Here is a 20327-nt window from a genome sequence, read left to right as displayed (position 1 = left end):
GGATGAGCTGAGGACAGGACTGGACTGGAAAGGGAACGAGATCATTGGTCCAGGTCACAGAGCAAGCCAGTGGCAAAAGAACGTGGTAACTTGGAGTTGCCAAGGCCAGCACCTAGAAAACACTGCATGGGCGTAGAGTGTCTGCATCACACATTGTCCCCAATTCTGACCTCTGGATGTCACTGAGTTTCTTGTAGCATGGATTCCCTCAGCCCATGTGTTGCCACTCCTTTCATCTAGGATGCTGTACTAGGGGACCCTCTCAATCTCTGTCAGGGCCCCAGGAACATCCACCTGCTCACTCCCACCCACCTGCACTATCCCCCCTTTTGAATAAGACAAAACCCAAAGAGTAAAGCAGACTCAGATCTTGTGATGACCACACTGAAGCTTGTCCTCCTACTGGTGACATGCCCACTGTGACACTGTGACACTCCTGCCCACTGTGACATGGTGTGTGGGGCACTCCTTCCTCTGGCCCCGTTAGCTGGGTGCCTCAGCAGGGGTGTGTTTGATTTACCTTTATACCTTCAAGACAACACCAGTGTCTGCCTCCTACTAAATGTCTGCTGAATGGAAGAACACCGTGGTCCCTCCTGTTTGCAAGAATCTGTATTCTTAATTTGACCTTGAGTAAAAATGATGGTCACAAGACCTTAAACTGTAGCACCCAACTGACAACCGGTAGAGATCTGCCACATGAATTCTTACAGTAAAGGTCTTCAGTACTACAAAAGACAGCTGGGTTTTATATTTTTGTCCCCACAGAGCATACAAATTTGTTTGCTATTCTCCTCTACAATATGCAGCATTCCCTAAAGCTTGCTTTTTAAAAAAAGTGTAGTTGAAATGAATATTTTTTTTATAGATTCTCAGGAGAAAACACTTTTCATGCCTCTGTACTGGGAAACTAGATCAGTTGCTACGGCCCATCGCCCATTTTCTGACCATCAGGAAACCAGTGCAGGAGGAGGGGCCTGAAAGGCAGTGAGAAGGGGAGCGGATCAGGGGGGACAGACAGGCTGTGGCCTTGGCCGCGAGGACAAAATCAGCCCTAACGAGGAGAGGGCGCCACACCAGGCAATATCTACACTGGCACATCTGTGGGAAGCAAATAATAACGCGATCAGAACTCTCATAGCGGCTCTGCCACAAACAAACATGTTCATCTTGCTATTGGTGAGCAAGAGTGAAAACTGACATCCTGAAAACAGCTTATAAAGAACTTTTTTCCATTTAATTGACAAAACAGGATTCAACAGTCCTCTCCTGGCCACTGACTTGATATTCTTTTCAATGCACAGGCCAGGTTCACTCCAAAGATTACTTCCTAGCAGGGCTCAGGCATTCACTCTACATCTGGCATGTCTGCTCTTAACAGTAATAAAGACATGACTCTCTTTAGCAGACTACCAGTTGCAAGTTCTAGTTTTCACTTATTAAACACAAGCGGTTTTGCTATGGAAACCTGCAATCAGCATGAGGCGGGCTAAGTTCAGTTCTGCAGCTCAGCACAGGCAGTATCAAATGAGGAAATTTAGCCCGACTGCTCAGGTAACTTTCAAACAAAGTCACAGAGATAATGTGTAGCGTCCTGGCTTCGTGTCAACAGTACACGAAGCTGGCACAACAAGTGTCGCGTTTCACCACCTTTCCCTTTCACTCTGTGATACTAGAAGTATGAAAATATCTGCAACTCCAATCGTGTCCCCACAGACCCCCTCTGGGACGTCTGATGCCACATAGGAATCCACACTATGCAGTATCACACAAGGACCATGAGGTGACTTTCCAACGCCGGGCTACGCTAGTGGATGATGAAGAAAAGCTGCCCCTCGGGGGACAACGATTCCAGTCTGACGTCTCACTCTCCCCCTGCTGCACATGATGCACTGTGACCAGTACATGTGTCATTTTTACTGTGGATATGATTTCACGGACGCAGCTTTTCCTCTGTGGGCTTCTCTCGTTCCTTTCCCACAAGCGGTCTGAACAATCCTCTCCTTGTTACTGAAGCACCACCACCACCTGGGAGCTCGTTAGAGCTGTGGAGCGCAGGCCCCACCCAGCCCTACAGAATCAGCACTTGCACTTTAACAAGGTCCCCAGATGACTCACTGAGAAGCACTAGCTAACGAACTATATTTCCCCCAAACCAAAGCATCGCCCAAAGCAGGAGTGATGCTCTCGCCTGCCCGACACACATCTAAGAGAGCTGAATGAGTAAAAGCACTTCCCAGCCCCTCCACTCCCTCTGTTTTTGCTAGGAATCCTAGAAGAGTTTGCTGTGTTTCATTAGGTAGAACAACACAGAGCACTCCAGCAGCCATGTGCTATTTCGGCATTCCTGCAGGGGCAATGGAAAAACACACATCTGATGGAAGGATACAAGTATGTCACTTGCAGGTAATGACCTTTTTGCCTTGACACACCAGAAATTCTTTCCAAATTGCCTGATATCAACTGTCTTCTGAAGGCAGCTATAAAGATTTTAGAAAAAAGGCAATTATCAAAGAACTGCAGGCACTTCAAACATGCTATTAATCACGTGTTCCTTTTGGATAATGAGAAATCAGATTCTCTAAGTGCAAGAGAGAGAGAAATATGTCAGAAGGTTACAACCCTAAGTCCCGGCATCAGGAAGGAGGCATGCAGGTTGCAGTTGCAGGTGGATCTGCCCACGAAGGGCCTGCTCTCAGCTCTGCACACAGGAGCAGTTGGTGAAATGCTTCACACTCTTCAGAGGTGCTCATAGATTCCTCACCAGGCTATTGGCCTTGATCTTGAAAGGCAGGGAAGCCTGCCACCAGCAGTGAATGGTGTCCCCAACCTCAGAACCTGGGATGTGTAGAATAATAACAGGTCGCCCACAAGCAGGTGTCCCTGGCTCTGTGTTGTCAGCTGCCCAGCAGCACCTGTGGAAACCCAGGCTGCATGCTGCGTCCTAACGCTTCTTAGAGCTACCTTCTTTGCCAATGTGGCCGACCACAATTCCTCTTAGTAGATTTTCACTTACGGCAGCTGCCCCCTTCATCATGTTAAACAATTAAAGGTCACGAAAAACTATCATCTTAGGTGATGCATCATAGATTCAGACATAAAAATGTATCAAGTGTCTACCATGCAGCGCTTTCACCACCTGTGTAACGGCCTGGAGGCTAGAGCCAGACAGTCTGGGTTCAAATCCTGTCCCTAGTGCTTATGTGCATGGGACCTGGTTCGGCCATCTAAGGAGCTCTGCATCTCAGTTTTGTCATCTGTAAAGTGGGCTGTTGTAATTACCATCAAAGAAGCACAGAGGGCCTGACTAGAGTAAGTGCTATATGTGGGCTTCTGTAAGTAATAATACTATGTATGATTACCATATATAATAATACAATTATTGCCAAGTCATTCTTTGGTCTCATTTGACCTCTTTATTATTCACCTGACTGGGTGAATTTCAGGGAAGGGCTGTTTGTTCTAAAAAGACTGAAAAAGAGAAACAGCCTATAATGATAGTCTATATTCTTTCTTCTCATTATATTTTATTTCTTAGAGATTCTTGTAAACCTAGAAACAATCTGTCAACTAAAAAACAGAATTAAGTGAATCCTCGAAAACCACAACAAAAAGCCTCTTTGTCAAAATTACTTTTCCCAACTTTGGCCAAGATGGAGGTACAGGTAGACACACTGTGCCTCCCTGCACAACCAAAAGAAGGACAACAACAAATCTAAAAACAAAAACCACCCAGAACTGGAGAAAATCAAACTGTATGGAAGCCTGACAACCAGGGAGTTAAAGAAGAAACATTCATCCAGACAGGTAGGAGGGGTGACGACAGGCAGCTGGGCAGAGAGGACTCGCAGCAAAGCAGTGGCTGGAGGACCAGGGAGGGTGAGGCAGCGGCTGGTGGACCCGGAGAGGTGGTGGGTTGTGGACTGGGTACAAATAAACTGGGAGGAACAACTGGGGGATGAGACAGACCTCGGGCCCCAGAGTTTCAGGGCAGGGAAATGAAGCCTCAGACCTCTGATTGAAAACACCTGTGGGGGCTGAGGTGGCAGCAGGAGAAACTCCCAGCCTCAGAGGAGAGTTCACTGGAGAGACCCACAGGGTCATAGAATATACACAAGCCCACCCACCCACCCAGGAATCAGCATCAGAAGGGCCAAATTTGATTGTGGATAGTGGGGGAACTGAAGGCCTGCAGAGAGCTGAGCAAGCAGCATTGCTCCCTCTTGGACCCCTCCCCGACATAAAGCGCCACAACACAGTTACCTGGGTTGCCCTGCCCTGGTGAATACCTAATGCTCCACCCCCTACTACATAACAGGGGCACTGAGACAAAAAAAATGGCCCAAATGAAAGACTAGATCAAAGCTCCAGAAAAAATATAAGCAATGAAGAGATGCACTTCAACCTATCAGATGCACAGTTCCAAACACTGGTACTCAGGATGCTCACAGAATTGGTTGAATATGGTTGCAAATTAGATGAAAAAATGAAGGCTATGCTAAGTGAAATAAAGGAAAAGGTACAGGGAACCAATAGTGATAGGAAGAAAACTGGGACTCAGATCAATGGTGTGGACCAGAAGGAAGAAAGAAACATTCAACCAGAAAAGAATAAAGAAACAATTTTAAAAATGAGGAGAAGCTTAGGAAACTCTAGAACATCTTTAAAATTTCCAATATTCAAATCATAGGGGTACCAGAAGGAGAAAAGAAAGAGGAAGAAATTGAAAACTTATTTGAACAAATAACAAAGAAGAACTTCCTCAATTTGGCAAAGGAAAGAGACTTCTAGGAAGTCCAGAAAGCTCAGAGAGTCCCAAAGAAGTTGGACCCAAGGAGGAACACACCAAGGCACATCATAATTATACTAGCCAAGATTAAAGATAAGTAGAGAATCTTAAAAGCAGCAAGAGGAAAAGAGACAGTTACCTACAAAGGAGTCCCCATAACACTGTCAGCTGATTTCTCAAAAAAATCTTGCAGGCAGGAAGGGCCTGGAAAGAAGTATTCCAAGTCATGAAAAGCAAGGACCTACATCCAAAATTGCTCTATCCAGCAAAGCTTTCATTTAGAATGGAAGGGCAGATAAAGTGCTTCTTAGCTAAGGTCGTTAAAGGAGTTCATCATCACCAAGCCCTTATTATAGGAAATATTAAAGAGACTTATCTAGGAAAAAGAAGATAAAAAAATATGAGCAGTAAAATGACAGCAAACTCACAGTTATTAACCACACCTAAAACAAAAACAAAAACAAAAATAAAAACAAAACAAACTAAGGAAACAGCTAGAACCGGATCAGAATCACAGAAATAGAGGTCACTTGGAGGGTTATCAGCAGGGTAGTGGAAGGGGGAGAAAGGGGAAAAAGGTACAAAGAACAAGTAGCATAGGCCCTGGCTGGTGTAGCTCAGTGGATTGAGCGCAGGCCTGCGAACCATACAATTGCAGTTTGATTCCCAGTCAGGGCACATGCCTGGGTTGCAGGCTGGTTCCCTGCAGGCCAGTTCCCAGCAGGGGATGCATGAAAGGCAATCATACAGTGATATTTCTCTCCCTCTCTCCTTCCCTTCCCCTCTAAAGGTAAATAAATAAAATCTTAAAAAAAAAGAGTAAGTAGCATAAATGGTAGGTAGAAAATAGGTAGAGGGAGGGTAAGAATAGTATGGGAAATGTAGAAGCCAAAGAACTTATATGTATGGCCCATGGACAAACTAAAGGGGGGGAATGTGGGTGGGAGAGGGTGTGCAGGGTTGGGGGAATAAAGCAGGGGACAATGGGACAACTGTAATAGCATAATCAATAAAATATATTTTTAAAATTACTTTTCCCCTAACATATTAATGGAGAAGGCTTAAAAGCTATTCTTACAAGTTTGATAGACTTTGTTGATAAACAGAAATTACTGAAGGTTATGAGAACTAAATAGCCTGTAATTAAGACTTAACTGAGGCATTTGGAACTGTGAAAAAGGGGATCATTACCACAATAGCCCAAGAACATGGGGCATAGGTGGAGCCCTGAGGCCTGTCTATAAGCTGTGCTGGGAATGTGCTGCTGGGATGTGAGGTCTTTTAGGGGCTTTCAGAAGCCTTCAGATTCTTGTAATTTTCCTGGAGGAAAAGAAAATAGTGCTGCCCAGATCAGCCACTTCAGGTGATGAAGGAAAGAGAAAGCTCAAGACCGGAAGGAAGTGAGGCAGTGAAGCCTAGCGGTCATCATCAGCTGGCCAGAGAGAGTTGATAGTCACTCCCCAAAAGAAGGTGTGAGGGTCAGTTTGCTGTATCAGTGTTGCTAGGCTACAGTTTCCCAGCAGTCTATTAATAGTAATCTAGGTGTTGTTGCCAACGTATTTTGTAGATGAGAATGACATCTACAGTCAGTTGATTGTGAGTAAAACAGGTTATCCTAGATGATCTAGAAGGGCCTGACCCAAACAGTTGCAAGGCCTTCAAAACAGAGTTGAGGATTCCTTGAGGAAGACAAACACATTCTGTTTGTCGATAGCAGCTTTACCCTGTGACTGACTTCCAGCTGCCCTTCCCACTGGCCTGTCCCAAAGAGTTCAGATCTGCTCAATGTGCCACCATAACCGAGTAAGCAAGTTCCTTGTAGAAAATCTCTTCCTGTCTATCTCCACCTGGTTCTGGTTTCTTGCACCCACCCCAGGTCACAAAGGGGCCACACAAAGCCCTGTCTCAGAAGTTGCTCACTCTGCTGGCTGCTGTGCCTTCCCACACCTCCTGGCACTGCTTCTTTTCCCAGGGCAGCCTGGACACCATTCCCTGCACAGAGCACTGCCAAGCTCAGGGGGCATGTAAGTCAAAACCCATGCAGGTGGCAGGCATTGTTCTACTCTCTCTGTTAAGTACGTACATGGCCCTTAGGCCTCTCAGATTAGTTGACAAAACGGCACTGAGAACTGGCAAGGACATGCAGCTCAGGCAGAGGGGAGCGAGGCAGAAAGAAGACAGCTGAAGGGTTAACATTAAACCTGAGAGTTTGGAAAGGATTTCATTAATTCTGCAATAGTAAGAAAAACCATGATGGCTTTTACCTTTATTTGGGCAGCAGAAAGGTTAGGGAGAGGGTGCTCTTACCCACCAGGAATTTGAGGGCCAATCTGAAAAGGGAGCAAACAGCTCTCCAAGGCCCCAGCCAGCTTGCAAACTCCATGATCCTACACAAGAGCTGCTAAGAGGCCTTAAATATGCATATGGACTAAATTTCGAACACTCTCCCACTTAAAGTGATGGCATCAAAGCACAAGTAGCTTAAATTACTGTATTTTTTGGACCATAAAACGCACCTGGGTTTTAGAGGAGGAAAACAGGAAAAAAAATTGAAGCAAAAAATGTGGTCAAATATTTAATAAGAATATTTCACCAATGTAAATGTAAAAAGAACGCAACAGCAGCATTAACAACCATTATTTCTCCCAAATTTGGCTGGGGAAGGGGGAGGTGCATTTTATAGTCCCCCAAATCTGGTAGCCATGTGGTCTGAATAAAAGGTTTTGAGGATGCAGAGTTCCAAGGGTGAGTCCAGGTGGCTCCATCACCCAAATCCAGCTGTACTGTTGCCGCTGAACCAGGAGCTCTAGAGTACAGTGCCTACAAACTCCATGGGCCAGTGACAGGGCACCTCTGGGGGAACCTGGCTAAGTGGGCAGTGCTACAAGAGGAACCCAAAAGTCAGGTGACTATTAAAGAGAAAAACAAAGTCCTTCCAGAAAACACCTCTGAACACATCCGCCAAGAACCTCAACATACAAAATATTGTCCTTTAGCCAATTCCAAAGGCCCTGTCTTCTCATTTACTCACCCTTTGTCAACCATGCTGGCCTTGATGGATTGTAAAAGCCTACAGTTTTGCCCTGGCCAGGTTGCCAGTTGGTTGGAGCATCGGCCTGTGCACGAAGAAGTTTGCAGATTCAATGTGCCAGTCAGGGCACATGCCTAGGTTACGGGTTCAGTCCCCAGTAGGGGTTTGTATGGAGGCAACTGATTGATGTTTCTCTCTGCCATCAGTGTTTCTCTCTACCCCTCCCTTCCTCTCGCTCTAAAATCAACAAATATATCCTTTGGTGAGGATTTAAAAAAAAAGCCAATCATCAACTTACAAAAAATAAATAAATAAATAAAGGCCTACGGTTTTGCTTATTCAATGCCCAACAATGATTTTAGAAACTCCTTGCTTATATCAATACAACTTCATTAAAAAAAAAAGACTCCTGTTCACATAAAGCTGAGCCTACCTCAGCACTGGCAGGCAGAGGTGACCTGTAGCTCACGACCCCTCGGATGAGGGTGGCAGAGCTGGACAGGAGCCGCACTACTTGCAGAAGCGCTCACACTGAAGCTTTTGGGCCAGGGCGCTGAGTAAGAGACAGAGCTCTGTGCTGGCAGAACTCACCCTGCTTCAGTATCTAAGGTATTTGCCTGCCAGAAATACCAGTTGGGGAACAAGGTTTTAACATTCTCTTCCCACCTCCCCAGCCCCCAACAGAATACTTATCTATTGACTGTATTTGGGAATTATAGTTATTTAATTAAAAAAAATTGAAACCTATCTTAAAAAGACATGTCCTGTTTTTATATAATATGTAAGTAGATAAAACACAACCCTTATCTTAAATATATTTTTACAAAAGTGTATATGTACATATAGTGAAATCTCTATTTTCTTGGAATTGCTAAGTGTTCCTAGCATGTCTAAAAAAGCCCCCACACCCTGACTGGGTGGTTCAGTTGGTTGGAGTGTTGTCCCATACATCAAAAGGTTGTGGGTTTGAACCCTGGTCAGGGTGTGTATGGGAGGCAACCAATTGATATTTCTCTCTCTCTGTCTCAAATCAATAAATATATCCTGGAGTGAGGATTAAAAAAAAAATAGCCCAAGTGATTATTCTGATTGGAGCTGGCTAGTAACAAAGGAATATATGAATTTGACTGACACTATTTACACCAGAGAACAAGGAATGTGCTCTGCAAGGGAGAGCCTGAGGCCCAGACTGTGGGTGGAAAGCGGGGGTTGAATTCCTTTCCTGCCTCTTCCAGGCCAGCAGAAGTCACTCAAACTCTCTGTGCTCCTGTTCTCTGGTCTGTGGAGTGGACAGTAATTGCGCCCCTTCCATGCTGGTACGTATCTAACCTCTGTAGAGGGCTTCCTGTTTGCAGCTGTCCTTACGGTCCTCAGTAAGGCCCTCAGTGGGCCATGTCACCAAGAGACTAGCTCCAGTGAACCAAGTTCTTCCACATGGGACCTAAATTGTCCTGTGTGTTAGACAAAACTTGGCCAGAAATGACAGAATGATATGGTGTACAAGCACCATATGACAGGATTCCTATTTTTTAATAGCCCTTGCTACTCAGGGAAAGCTGATAAAGTTACTTGATAGGAAGAAGAATCTCTTCTGGGTAAGGGTCTTCGCCCCAGTGGAGGTTGTGTGGGGGCAGGCACAGGCTGTCCCTCTCTTCCTGCTACCCACCTCCTCCTGTGGCGCCTCACTCTGGCCAGGAAAGTCACACCCAGACCCATCTCCCCCCCCCCCCCCCCCAAATTCCTAGATCAGACTCCACCAAAGAAACAGAGATCTGAATGCAGGAGAAAAATGCCTCTAAGCTGATAAAAGCACACACTCTTCCTAATAAGCTCAGCAAAGATTCAGAACCTATTATTGTACAATGGACTTTAGGAGAAAAGCCAGTCCTTGCAGTTTCCCTGGCTGCACTTCCCAGGGCACTCTGCTAGACTCGGGACACTGCTCCACACAAGATGAGCCAGAACAGCTCACTGGAGGAGGGGCCAAAACAGGCGCAGGAGAGGGCAGTGTCTCCCCAAACTGTAGTTGAGCACTGCAATGAAACACTATTCCTGGGATGGCCCAGAGACGGAGAAACCCATCAAAACACAGGGCACTGCCACCAAACTGCAGAGCCCTGTGGCAAGTACAAATGTCACTCACAGAGGCCACTTTTCCAAACTCACAACCTTTCAGACTAAGCCTACTCTCCCAACCCTCCTTTTTTATCAATCAAATAGTTCAGAAGTGCATTGCAATCCTGGAGTAGAATTTCCCTGCTGAATGGAAGAAAGCCCTGCTTTCTCCATGGCATCCCCCAACCTCACCTGCAAGACCAAGGGGTTGGCAATGCCACCTGCCTCACTTGGGCACTTGCTTCCTCCAGCCTGACTCCCTCTCAGCCTTGGGGCTGCGGACACCTACATGGAGGCTGACAGAGGCCCTTCCAAGCAGAATGTGAGCCACTTGGGTCACACTCAGCAAGGGGAAGAACTCCAGAGCTCGGGCTGGCTAACTGTCCCCCTGTGTCCGGGCACCTGTGAGCCTGTCTCTTTACTGCACTTGCCCTCACTCGGCCAGGCCTGGATGTGAGTGTGCCACTCCCTAATTACCACCCTGGCCAAGGACACAGGGCCCCAGGAATCCTAAAAAAATACACCTTTGGACATGGGATTGTGAAGTTACTTATTATAGCAAAGAGGGCCTGAAATTGCCAGTCATGTAGACTCAAATAGCATTTTAGGGTATGACTGTAAGAGGTTGCTATTATCACAATAGCTCCAAATTTTCTCTTCCCCATAGGAAACTGCTTTTTCCTCTTAATTTAGGACCTGCCAACCTAAAGGAATGGTCTGAACAGTCCAAAGGCTGTTTTCTACATTTAGAGAAAGAGAAGATAAAAACTACAAAAATTTAAATATTTCCTACCAGTGACATTCCAGTGACCGGCAGACATGGGGACATGGGCATTTCAATGCTCAGATGCAGAGGTACCGAATGAATTAGCTGCTGAGCATCTATCCTGTCTCAAGGGCTGGGCTAAGTACTGACTGCCACTCACTGTGGGCCAAACCCTCAGGGGCATTTTTCGTGCATTAAACTCACTTAATCCGCCCAAGGACTCTGATTGTTTTTAACTGTGTTGTTACACAAGAGGATCTTGAAGCTCAGAGTCATTAAGTGACCTGTCCAAGATCACATAGCTAAGGACGGGGAGAATCCCTTGGCTTTGCTAATGCTCAGCCTCTTCCCCAGAGCCTCTGAGAGCTGCTGCCACTGTTACGCACCCTGCAGGGGCTCAGATCCTGTCAAATGCAGCACTGTGATGGCTTCTTCCTGTCTAGTGCAGCCACTTGACTGCATTCCTCTTCCCTTAGATTCCTACAATGGAACAGTTAGAGTCAGGGTGGCTGAGGTCAGTCAGTAAACCCAAAGAACCCAGTTTTATACATGGAGCTCATCATGGTCCACATACTCACGTGCTGAGTATAAAACCCAGCTCCCCAGTATGAGCCATAAAGTTCAGTTTCCTTTCCAGATGAGTTCTTTCTATCATCTTATTTATTTTTTCTTTTAACTAATACTGCAATTCCTCAAAATGAGGAATAGGGACTTAAATACTGATCTCTCTGCTCAGCAATCTCTTCTGTTTAAAAAGAGCGAATGGTATTCAGTAGTACACACTATGAATTTACTATCAATCTACTATATTTAATAAGAGAAGAAATATCCAAGGAGAGAAATGACTTCAAGCATCAGAATAACTTCAAGCTTGCAGAAGTCTTTGCATTTTAAGTTGGCTGAGCATTTCCAAGCTAAATGAAGGAGCAGACACAGAACATGGGTGGTTTTAGGGTCAAGAACACACTTTGGAAATTAGCATCCAGTTTTCCCAGCAGCCAGTTCCTAAGTAACAGTCCACAGTCTTCATTTTCCATGACACTGTGCATTCCATGAATCAAACACATTGACTACTTGTGGTTGCTTACTTAGATGTCCCATGGAGCAAATGGAAGCCTCAGGCCTCCCGAGGAGGGTGGTCCCAACTCTGCCCCACAGCAGTGTGCTCCCAGCTTCCCCAGAATGTCCGACGCAGGGAGCGTTACAAAGCTGCTATTTCTCATCGTCAGTGTTGTCAATATTGTTGTTATTTTATAACCTTGGCAAGCAATCAGGAAACTAAGGGCAGGGTATGTGATAAACAGAATGTATTTCAATAATATTTCATAGTATCATTACTATGTAACATCTAGCAATAGTGAATGCATTTCACTTTTTGGCATAATTTTTCTACACAGGGAAGAATTATCAGCAACTTCATCTTTCTAAACAAGGTTTTTCTTTTCTATTTTCTTATCTTTCCATCTTCTCTTGCATTTGCATTAAAAAACCTTTTCTTTTGAAAGTTCATATATTCACAAAGACAAAATAGCTTAATAACTACCTATATTGCACCTACTAGGGTCAGCAATTATCAGCATTTTGCTTCTCTTAGTTCTTTTGTCTCTTTTCTCTTTCACTTTTTCCTGTAATATTTTAAATCAAACTCCTAAAACTGTGTCATTTCATTTCTAAATATATGTCCCATTACAAAAAGGGCATTTTCTTATACAAAGACAATACCATCATCACATCTAACAGAATAATGCTTTCATAGTACTTAATACCCAGTCTGTGTTCAAATTCAGTTATCTCAAAAAGTCCCTTTATGGTTATATTAAACAAAATCAGGTCCAAACTATTGGGAACCGATCTGCCTGGTTTCTGGAGTTGTAACTGCCCCCCATGGCTGGGGCTGAGTGAGCGACCTCTGGACTGAGAGCCACTAAGGAGGCAGAGCTTGTCCCCTGCCCCCAAGGCTTGGTCGGTTGGTCTGTGACGGGTACGACCCCTCAGATGGGGGCAACCTAAGCCAGACACAGTCACTTGGGAGGCCACCATGGAAGGACTCAGGGGGCTGCAACAAAGAGGGAGTGATGGACCCCTGTCCCCTGGCTATTCTGACATAGTCCGAGTTTCCAGTTCCATCTGGGAGAAGTGCTTCCTGGCTCTAATCCACTTGAGTCTGAAAACCTATGATGGGGAAGGTAGTGCAGCCCCTTGCCTGGTTAGAGTGGGACCCAGGGTGATCAGGCATAAGAAAGAATATGTAAAATTCTGTGAAACCTGCTTTGTTTAGAATGCTCTCATTTAAATGATAAGGGTCCAAGCAAGACGTTTATTCCTCAAAGTTTTATGCCTCATTAGCTATCTCACCCTGACTGAGAATAAGCCCTCATAGTTCTTTGAATGCTATCTATTGTTTGATCCTTACCTGTATTCTTGTGCAAATGGCCCCAATAAAAGCCCCTTGAGGAAGGGGGTCCTGGCCTTTCTCCTTTGAGAGACTGGCCACCCCTCTTCCCCAAGCAGATCATGTCTTGGTAATTTCATTTTCATCCGTGGTGGATGGGGGGGGACTTTGCAGGCAAAGTTGACCCCACACCAAACAAGACCCACATGTTACACATGTCTTAGGTCCCATTCAATCTAGAAAAGTCCCTCTCCCCTCCCCACATGGCACCATCTTGTTGCAAAAGCCAGATGGGACAGTTCAGGGGTGGGTCTGTTCATCATGCAGCAGCACCTGGGAGGTGCTCCAACTTTAAATGATGCTAAGATGAATCCAGGAATTCAAATGCTGGCATCTGGGCCTCCCACCCTGGAGCTGCTCACCAACATTTCCCCTGCTGGTTTTAGCATCTTCTGGTGATGAATGCCCATATCCATTATTTCACTGGAGGTGAAAAACGGTGATTTGATTTGTAATTCCTCCATTCTTTGTGTGTTTTTTTTTACTTTGAATTATTTTGTAAAGAATGTTTATTCACCTCTGATGGCTCTTTCTTTACCCAGAAATATAGCTAATTCAGAAGAGGCAGCACAATATAGTCATGAGCACTGTGGATAATGAGTAACTTCACACATATCACCCTCCGGGGACTCCCACTGCACTCAGAGCAGACGCGATGTCTCTCACAGTGACTGAAGGCCTCACGTGCTCACCGTCCTCTCTCCCCCCTCTGAGCTCATCACCTGCCATTGTCCCTCATGGTCACTGCACTTCAGCTCACTGGCCTCCTGGATGCGTTTACTGTCTGTTCTCTGTGCTTGGAGTGCTCTCCAGGGGAAGTCGTAGGGCTCCCTCCTCTCTTTCTTCAGGTCTCTGCCCAAGAGTCACCTTATCAGGGAAGCTCTGCCTGGCCCCCTATACAAAGCAGCAATCCCTACCCCTTCTCACTTCCCCAGGTTCTCCTGGGTGACATCACACAGGGGAGAGTGACGAGGGTCTCTGGAACCATGTTCCTAGGGCCCTTCTCCAGGCCCACTAAATCGAAACCTGGGGCTGGGCCCGGGCATCTGTATTAAAAACCATGCAGTGACTCTGATGGTTCCCGAGTGTAAGAACCACTGCACCACTTTACAAATATTCTATTGTTTAATCCTCCTAATAACCATACGAGGTAGGTATCGTTTCAACATCCCATTTTAGAGATGAAAAAACACAGATTCTTGGGCCTCACCCCTGGAGGTTGTGATTCAGGGGTCCAGGCAGGGTCCCAGAATCACATGTGTCTGCATGTGTCACAGACTGCTAGGTGATGCTGCTGGTTCAGGGCACGCAGTTTGAAAACCAGTGCTCTGAACACCGTAGGCAGAGCTTCACACATATTAACCCTGAGACCCCATAATTAACAATCCCTCTGCAGCACTGGCATACAAAAATAAAACAAAACCAAGCTATATTACAGCTTATAACACCTGTTGGCCTGCTGACATGTGCTTCTTTTTTCCATTGAAGAAAATTCTTCCAATGTCCAAAGAGCAAGTCAGGCAGAGGCATAAAAGACCTGAAGTTGCAAAGAAATTCAATTCTCGGACTATTTCAGCTGAAAGGAAACCCAGAGAACACCCACCAGGGCTGGCGGAGTCAAATACCAGGCAGATAAGAAATGTGCCAAACTGACCTGGTGTTACGGGTGGGACCTGTGGCAAATCACCGAGTTTAAAGGTCTTTAAATTCAATTAAAAAATAAGACACTGTCTAGGTCACACAAAACATGACGAGGGTCAGGATCTGGCCACGCGCCGCCAGCCCGCAGACGCTAAGCCTCACCCAACCTGCTCATTTTACTGAAGGGGAAAATAAGGTCATAAAAGTTAGTTGGTAGCAGAAGCAAGACATGAATTCTGAGCCTGGGGCACTTCACGTCTGCAGAACACAAGTCACTTGGATTATTTCTAGTTTATTTTTAAAGAGAGATTCCAATAAAAACAAGAAGCAAACTTGTTGTGACATAAAGCAGTTAAAATTAGCTCTCTCCTCCTCCACCAAATCAGAAAACCCCTCTGTGCTATTTCAACCTAACGACATCAGCCAACTAAACCAAGGGTCAGAGAGTCAGCCACTGGAAGGGCTTTTCAAGAGACAGGTCCTTGGTGAGGGGATATATTGGCCAGGAGGAGCAATGAAAACTTTTCCTCTCCACCCGAGAGAAATGGTGTGTCCTTAGCAGCAGCAGCAGCAGCAGCAGGATCTGAGATGCTCTAGACCCAGTGCCACCCTGTCCCAGGGTCGTCTTGCTTCGGACAGAACTTGCTCCATGACATATCAGCTTTGAAAGTGCTGCACATGAGGGTTAGGTGGGATGAGAATTTGGACACTACAGAGCAATAGGTCTCAGCCAAGTCCTGCCCTGGGTCTTCAGCAATAATGCCCCCTTTGTGGCAAAGCCTCTTGTCCCATGTGGGGACAAAACCTCTGAGGGCACGAGTCTGCAGTCCCATCCAGGGGAGTCCAAGGGTCACACTGCATTTACCATACCCACACACACATGCCCTGCTGTGTGAACAGTGTGGGCTTGGTGAGCAACACATTTATAACCATCAAGTAACAGAATACTTTTCTGCTTAAATTGCCACTATGGATGTCAACTCCTCACAGCTCAATTCGAGTTCACAGTACAGGACAAAGCCCTACTGTGATCCCCACTTACTCAGCTGTGTGGCCTTGAGACAGCCACTTACCCTCTTAAAACTTAGTCAGGACCTGACTGGCGTGGCTCAGTTGGTTGGGCATCATGCTGCAAAGTGACCTAAGGCTGCCAAGTCCATTCCTGGTTGGGGCACATGCCTGGCTTTTGGGCTGGGTCCCCGGTTGGGGGTGCATGCGAGAGGCAACCAATTGATATTTCTCTCACACATTGATGTTTCTCTCCCTCCTTTCCTCCTCTCTAAAAATAAGTAAATAAAATCTTAAAAGCAAGCAAGCACACAAACACACCTTAGTCAGGGAACTCCTTCTCTCCTGGAAGTGAGAGAGGTGTGTATCCCCTTGGTGGGGGGGTTCTCTCTCTACAGTGTATGAAGTTCTAACCCCAAGGACTCCCACCTGGACCCGAGGAGCACTACATTAAAGTGCTGCTCTGCTGTATTCCCAGAGTGGCTGTAGGAAGCAATATGAAATGCATGCACAGAGATCTGCACCTCACCCAACTCAGCAGTTAAGTAAATGTTCCCAACAAACTGGGAATCCAAACGTCCACCCAAACACCTACTCCAGGTGGCTGGAGGGAGGAGACGGGGCCTCACCACACGTTTCCTCTTCCATCGTCATACCCACGTTATTGCTCATCTGCACTGCTCCAACAGCTGTCCAGGAAGGTGTTCCCTTTAATTCACCTGACACTGCTGACAGATTACTTCCCCTAAAGAGTAGCTCTGCTATATTTCAGCATTCCTCAAAATGCCAAGTCAAGTCCCAATTCTGAGCATGCTATTAATGGTTCTCTCTGATTTCACCCAGGCCCTGTTTCCCTTCTCACTCTCTGCTCTCTTCACATAACTTGATGTTCTTGGCCAATCGTATTGTTCCAAACCTTATACTGCCTGCCACTCGCAGTCCCTCTGCCTCTACCCACTGAAACTCCTTCCCCCCATTAAGGATCAGCTCCTCCCACACCTTTCCCCATCAACTACCAACCGCCAGGCCAGATGTAGCCTCCTCCCTCTGGACCCTACAGCACTCTATAGCCCCATTTTAGAACCTCGGCTTTGCCTTCCCTTGTACCTGTCATGTGCACCACACAACCATGAGCCCCTTGAGAATGAAAACCATGCTTGGTCCCCTCTGTGTTCTTCTCCTCCTCCTTCTTATCAGTACAGAAGTCTTTTATTCCCCCCCCCACATTTATCATATCATTAATTCACAGGGAATGGAATCGAATGACTCAGGTTCCTTTTCATTGGTTCTCACACAGTGTGCTTCTCCGGGCTGAGCAGGCTGACACTTCAGCTGAACCCAGGTACCTTTCTCTTTGATTTCCTTCTTTTTCTGATAATTTTCCTTCACATGTTTCAGGAAGCTACTTTGAGCCTTAGAGGGCTTAATATGATCAATCTGTACATTAATTCTCCTGGCAAGGACCTTGCCCTTGTTTGTTTACCACAACGCCCACCACATGCTCAGGGACAATGCAGACTCTCCCATTCTTGCCATGCTGACATTTGCTGGGCTTTCCTTTTTGAACAGGGCCCAGTCCCTTGATGTCTGCAATACCACCTTTCTTGTACATTCGCATGTATGTGGCTAAAGGAACACCTCCATGTTTTCTAAAAGACCTAGAGAACAAAGGGTAGACCTCTCCTCCTTCCCTTTGTGTTAAGTCATTTTGGCTAATTACTGGAAGATGGTGGTTCAGGCCAAAAAGAAGCTCTCTGCCTCCTTCTTACTGTCTAGTACTGTATCCAGCACCTATCAGATGCTTAATAAATGCTGGATTAAAACAACAAAAACAAAAGAGGCATGAATTTCCATGGGAGTTAAAGAATAGGGCCATCGAAGATAGGACTGCAGCATGTACTAAGCCCCTTTACATGAAGGCATGAGGCCTGTCGTGAATGGAACATCTGAGGGCTCTTTGACTCTTTGCGCTGAACATGAATGCACCAAGCTCCTCAGTGCTTCCCAACCACAGAAAAGCTAGTGGGCCTGTCTGGTGGAGCAGCTCTCCACTACACCCCACTCGGGCTCCCGACGGGTACTGCTGCCTCAGGTAGAACATCTACTGAGCTGCTACATGGTGTTGCAGGGACAGCTTTTATCACTTAGGGAGGGCTTGCTTGTGTTAGGCACTGCATGTGACACCTTTTTCTTTTTATTCTTGGAAGGAAACCATAAGGTATGTAATTATTACCTTTTTCTTTTTAACAGATTGAATAAACAGGCTTGCAGACTTTCAATAACATATGTAGGTTCACGCTATACCAGGTTCTTCCCACATATCTTGTTTAAATTTCATCTGCATGCCCTCCCTCATTGGTAGGTGTTATTCTAATTTGAGGCTCAGGGAAATAACCCATTGGCTGTCCACGGGTCCTGCTGAGAAGGTTAACAGGAGGGAAAGGGGCAGGATCCAGATGAGCAGTCCCTGTGCGGAACCTACAAAGGGGTACAGCAGCCAGTGAGGGAGAAAAGTACAATGAGACTCCAGGTTTGGCTCTGCCTCAGTGACCCGTGAGTAGTCGCTCTGGTGCTAAGTTTTCTCGTTTGTAAAAGGAGTGTTACACAAGATTACAAAGGACATTAGCACATGCCACTCTAAAATATGCCACTTGGGTGGAAGGACTGTTTTGAGCTGAAGGCAAATGAGAAACAACAGACACGAGTAGAGCTCTCGACCCTCCTTTCAGTCTAAAGGCAGGGCGTGAGTTCTCCTTCCTGAAGGTGTCCCTCTCCCCTTCCCCACCTGTACCAGGGAGAGGAGACTGGACAACCCTGATCACGGGGGGTGACACGGATTGAGTCCACATAACACTGAAAGGGCTCACTTAAATAGCCCTTCTCTTCCATTTGTTTTCCCATATATTTACCTCTCCACAACTTGCCACCCTTTTAAGTCCAAGCCCTTTTCCTCTGTTTTGTCACTTCCCCACAAATGTACTGCTCTTCATTAAAATGACATGTAAGCTCTTAGGCCTAACTGCTTCTTTAGGTTTTCACTTCCTTTTCTGTGAGACCTGTGTGCATATAAAAATTAAAATATTAAACTCAAATAAAATTTGTTTGCCTTTTCTCCTGCTAATCTTTTTTTTTTTTGTTGGTTTAATTTACAGGGCCCCATGTACTGAACCTAAGAGGGTACAGGAAAAAGTTTTTCTCCCCTACTATTACATCCTTAAAATGGTAACATTTCATAATTGTGTGACTGTTTTTGTCATAATTCTAAAAAACCACTGTTAGAGAATTAAAAGTCTGTGCAAACTTAGTGGTAGCCGTAAGATGAGCTCAATCTTACAAGATGCAGCCTTTTGAATTTCTTGTTTTATCTGAGACTGTTCGCCCTTTCTGCCCACAGTCACTGTTCCACCAGGAGTAACCAGCTGGACAGTAAGGGGCAAGAGAGAACCCAGGGCGGGAGCTCCAGAAAGAGAGCTTGGGATCTAGGGAGGCTCAATATAGGAAGTGACCCCTGGACTGAGACCTGAGCGATGTGGCAGAGGTGGTCTGATGAAGGGGTGGGGAGAAGGAATGGTAGGGCCCAGGGGGGAAGGTAGCTAGTCATTCCTTAGGTGACACAATAGCTTTGTCGCTATTATTCCCACTACAACTAACATCCTATTAGCTTTCTAGCAGGGTTTTGAATCCTTTAAAACCCCTCTTAAATTCCGATAAAAACAGAACTAGTATGCTTTTCCCCGCTCTGCCCCTCACCCCTAGTCTGACGACCCAGCACCGTGTGCACAGGTGGAGACTGAGGGTTATCTGTCTCCAGAGATTCAGTCAAGTTTCTCTTCTGGTTTCACATTCACTCCCCAGGTGCTGCCCTAGCCCAAGCTCTGTCCCCATCCCTCCTGGGGTGAGAGCCTCAGCTTTCAAGCTTATGATGCTTGAGATTCAAAATGAGTATACCCACAAGAGTCCACCTTCCCTCCTCTTGTTTCCTACAGGCTGTCCCAGAGAAACAATACTAGCCAAGACAGACACAGACTGGAGAAGGCAGTAGAAAGAGCAGAAGCTTTAAAATTGGGTGGAATCTCCATTGTCCAAGTACCAGCTATGTGGCATAGAGCAAGGTACTTCACATGCTTATGAACGAATGGCTTGTGAAGTGCTGAGAGGTACTACCTGGAGGACTTGGTGTGGGAGTTAAAGAACATGATGATACAAGGCAAGCGCCTGGCATGTTCGCTCTGGTGCCCGGCACAGCACATTATTGTAGTAATTCAGCAACAGTTCAACAACCATAACAGAGGTTATAACAAAATGCTCCTGTAGTTCCAGGTGACCCTGATAGAACTGAACTTTTGTAAAAGTTTATAATCCTGTGAAAGTTGAGGACTTTTTGCATAAGAATGGCAAATTCCAAAGGGACTGGCATTCTAATCACAGTATAAGGGCCTTTCTAAATGATTTATTGTATAAAGGACAAAACCAATTTTCAAAGTCCCATGTGCAAAAGGCGGAGACAATTGCCACAGCAAACGTA

The 20327-nt window shown here is 45.8% G+C and overlaps 1 protein-coding gene across 4 annotated transcripts in view; it reads right to left on the bottom strand.

Annotated features, from left to right (window-relative positions):
• SLC22A23 (solute carrier family 22 member 23) overlaps nucleotides 1–20327 on the bottom strand; it is a 188127-nt gene that overhangs the window by 54454 nt on the left and 113346 nt on the right. The window contains exon 1 of one of the 4 annotated variants that reach the window (XM_053664090.1): nucleotides 16432–16691. The exons of the other annotated variants lie outside the window; for them this stretch is intronic. Coding sequence (XP_053520065.1) covers nucleotides 16432–16474 — 43 coding nt within the window. The 5' untranslated portion in view covers nucleotides 16475–16691. Of the gene's footprint in view, nucleotides 1–16431; nucleotides 16692–20327 lie in introns of those variants that run through there. 4 annotated transcript variants of the gene reach the window in all.

Source organism: Artibeus jamaicensis, unplaced genomic scaffold (genome assembly GCF_021234435.1).
Source record: "Artibeus jamaicensis isolate MK-2021 breed Jamaican fruit bat unplaced genomic scaffold, CSHL_Jam_final contig_335, whole genome shotgun sequence".
Lineage (NCBI taxonomy): Eukaryota > Metazoa > Chordata > Mammalia > Chiroptera > Phyllostomidae > Artibeus > Artibeus jamaicensis.
This window is presented reverse-complemented; position numbering and strand designations above follow the sequence as displayed.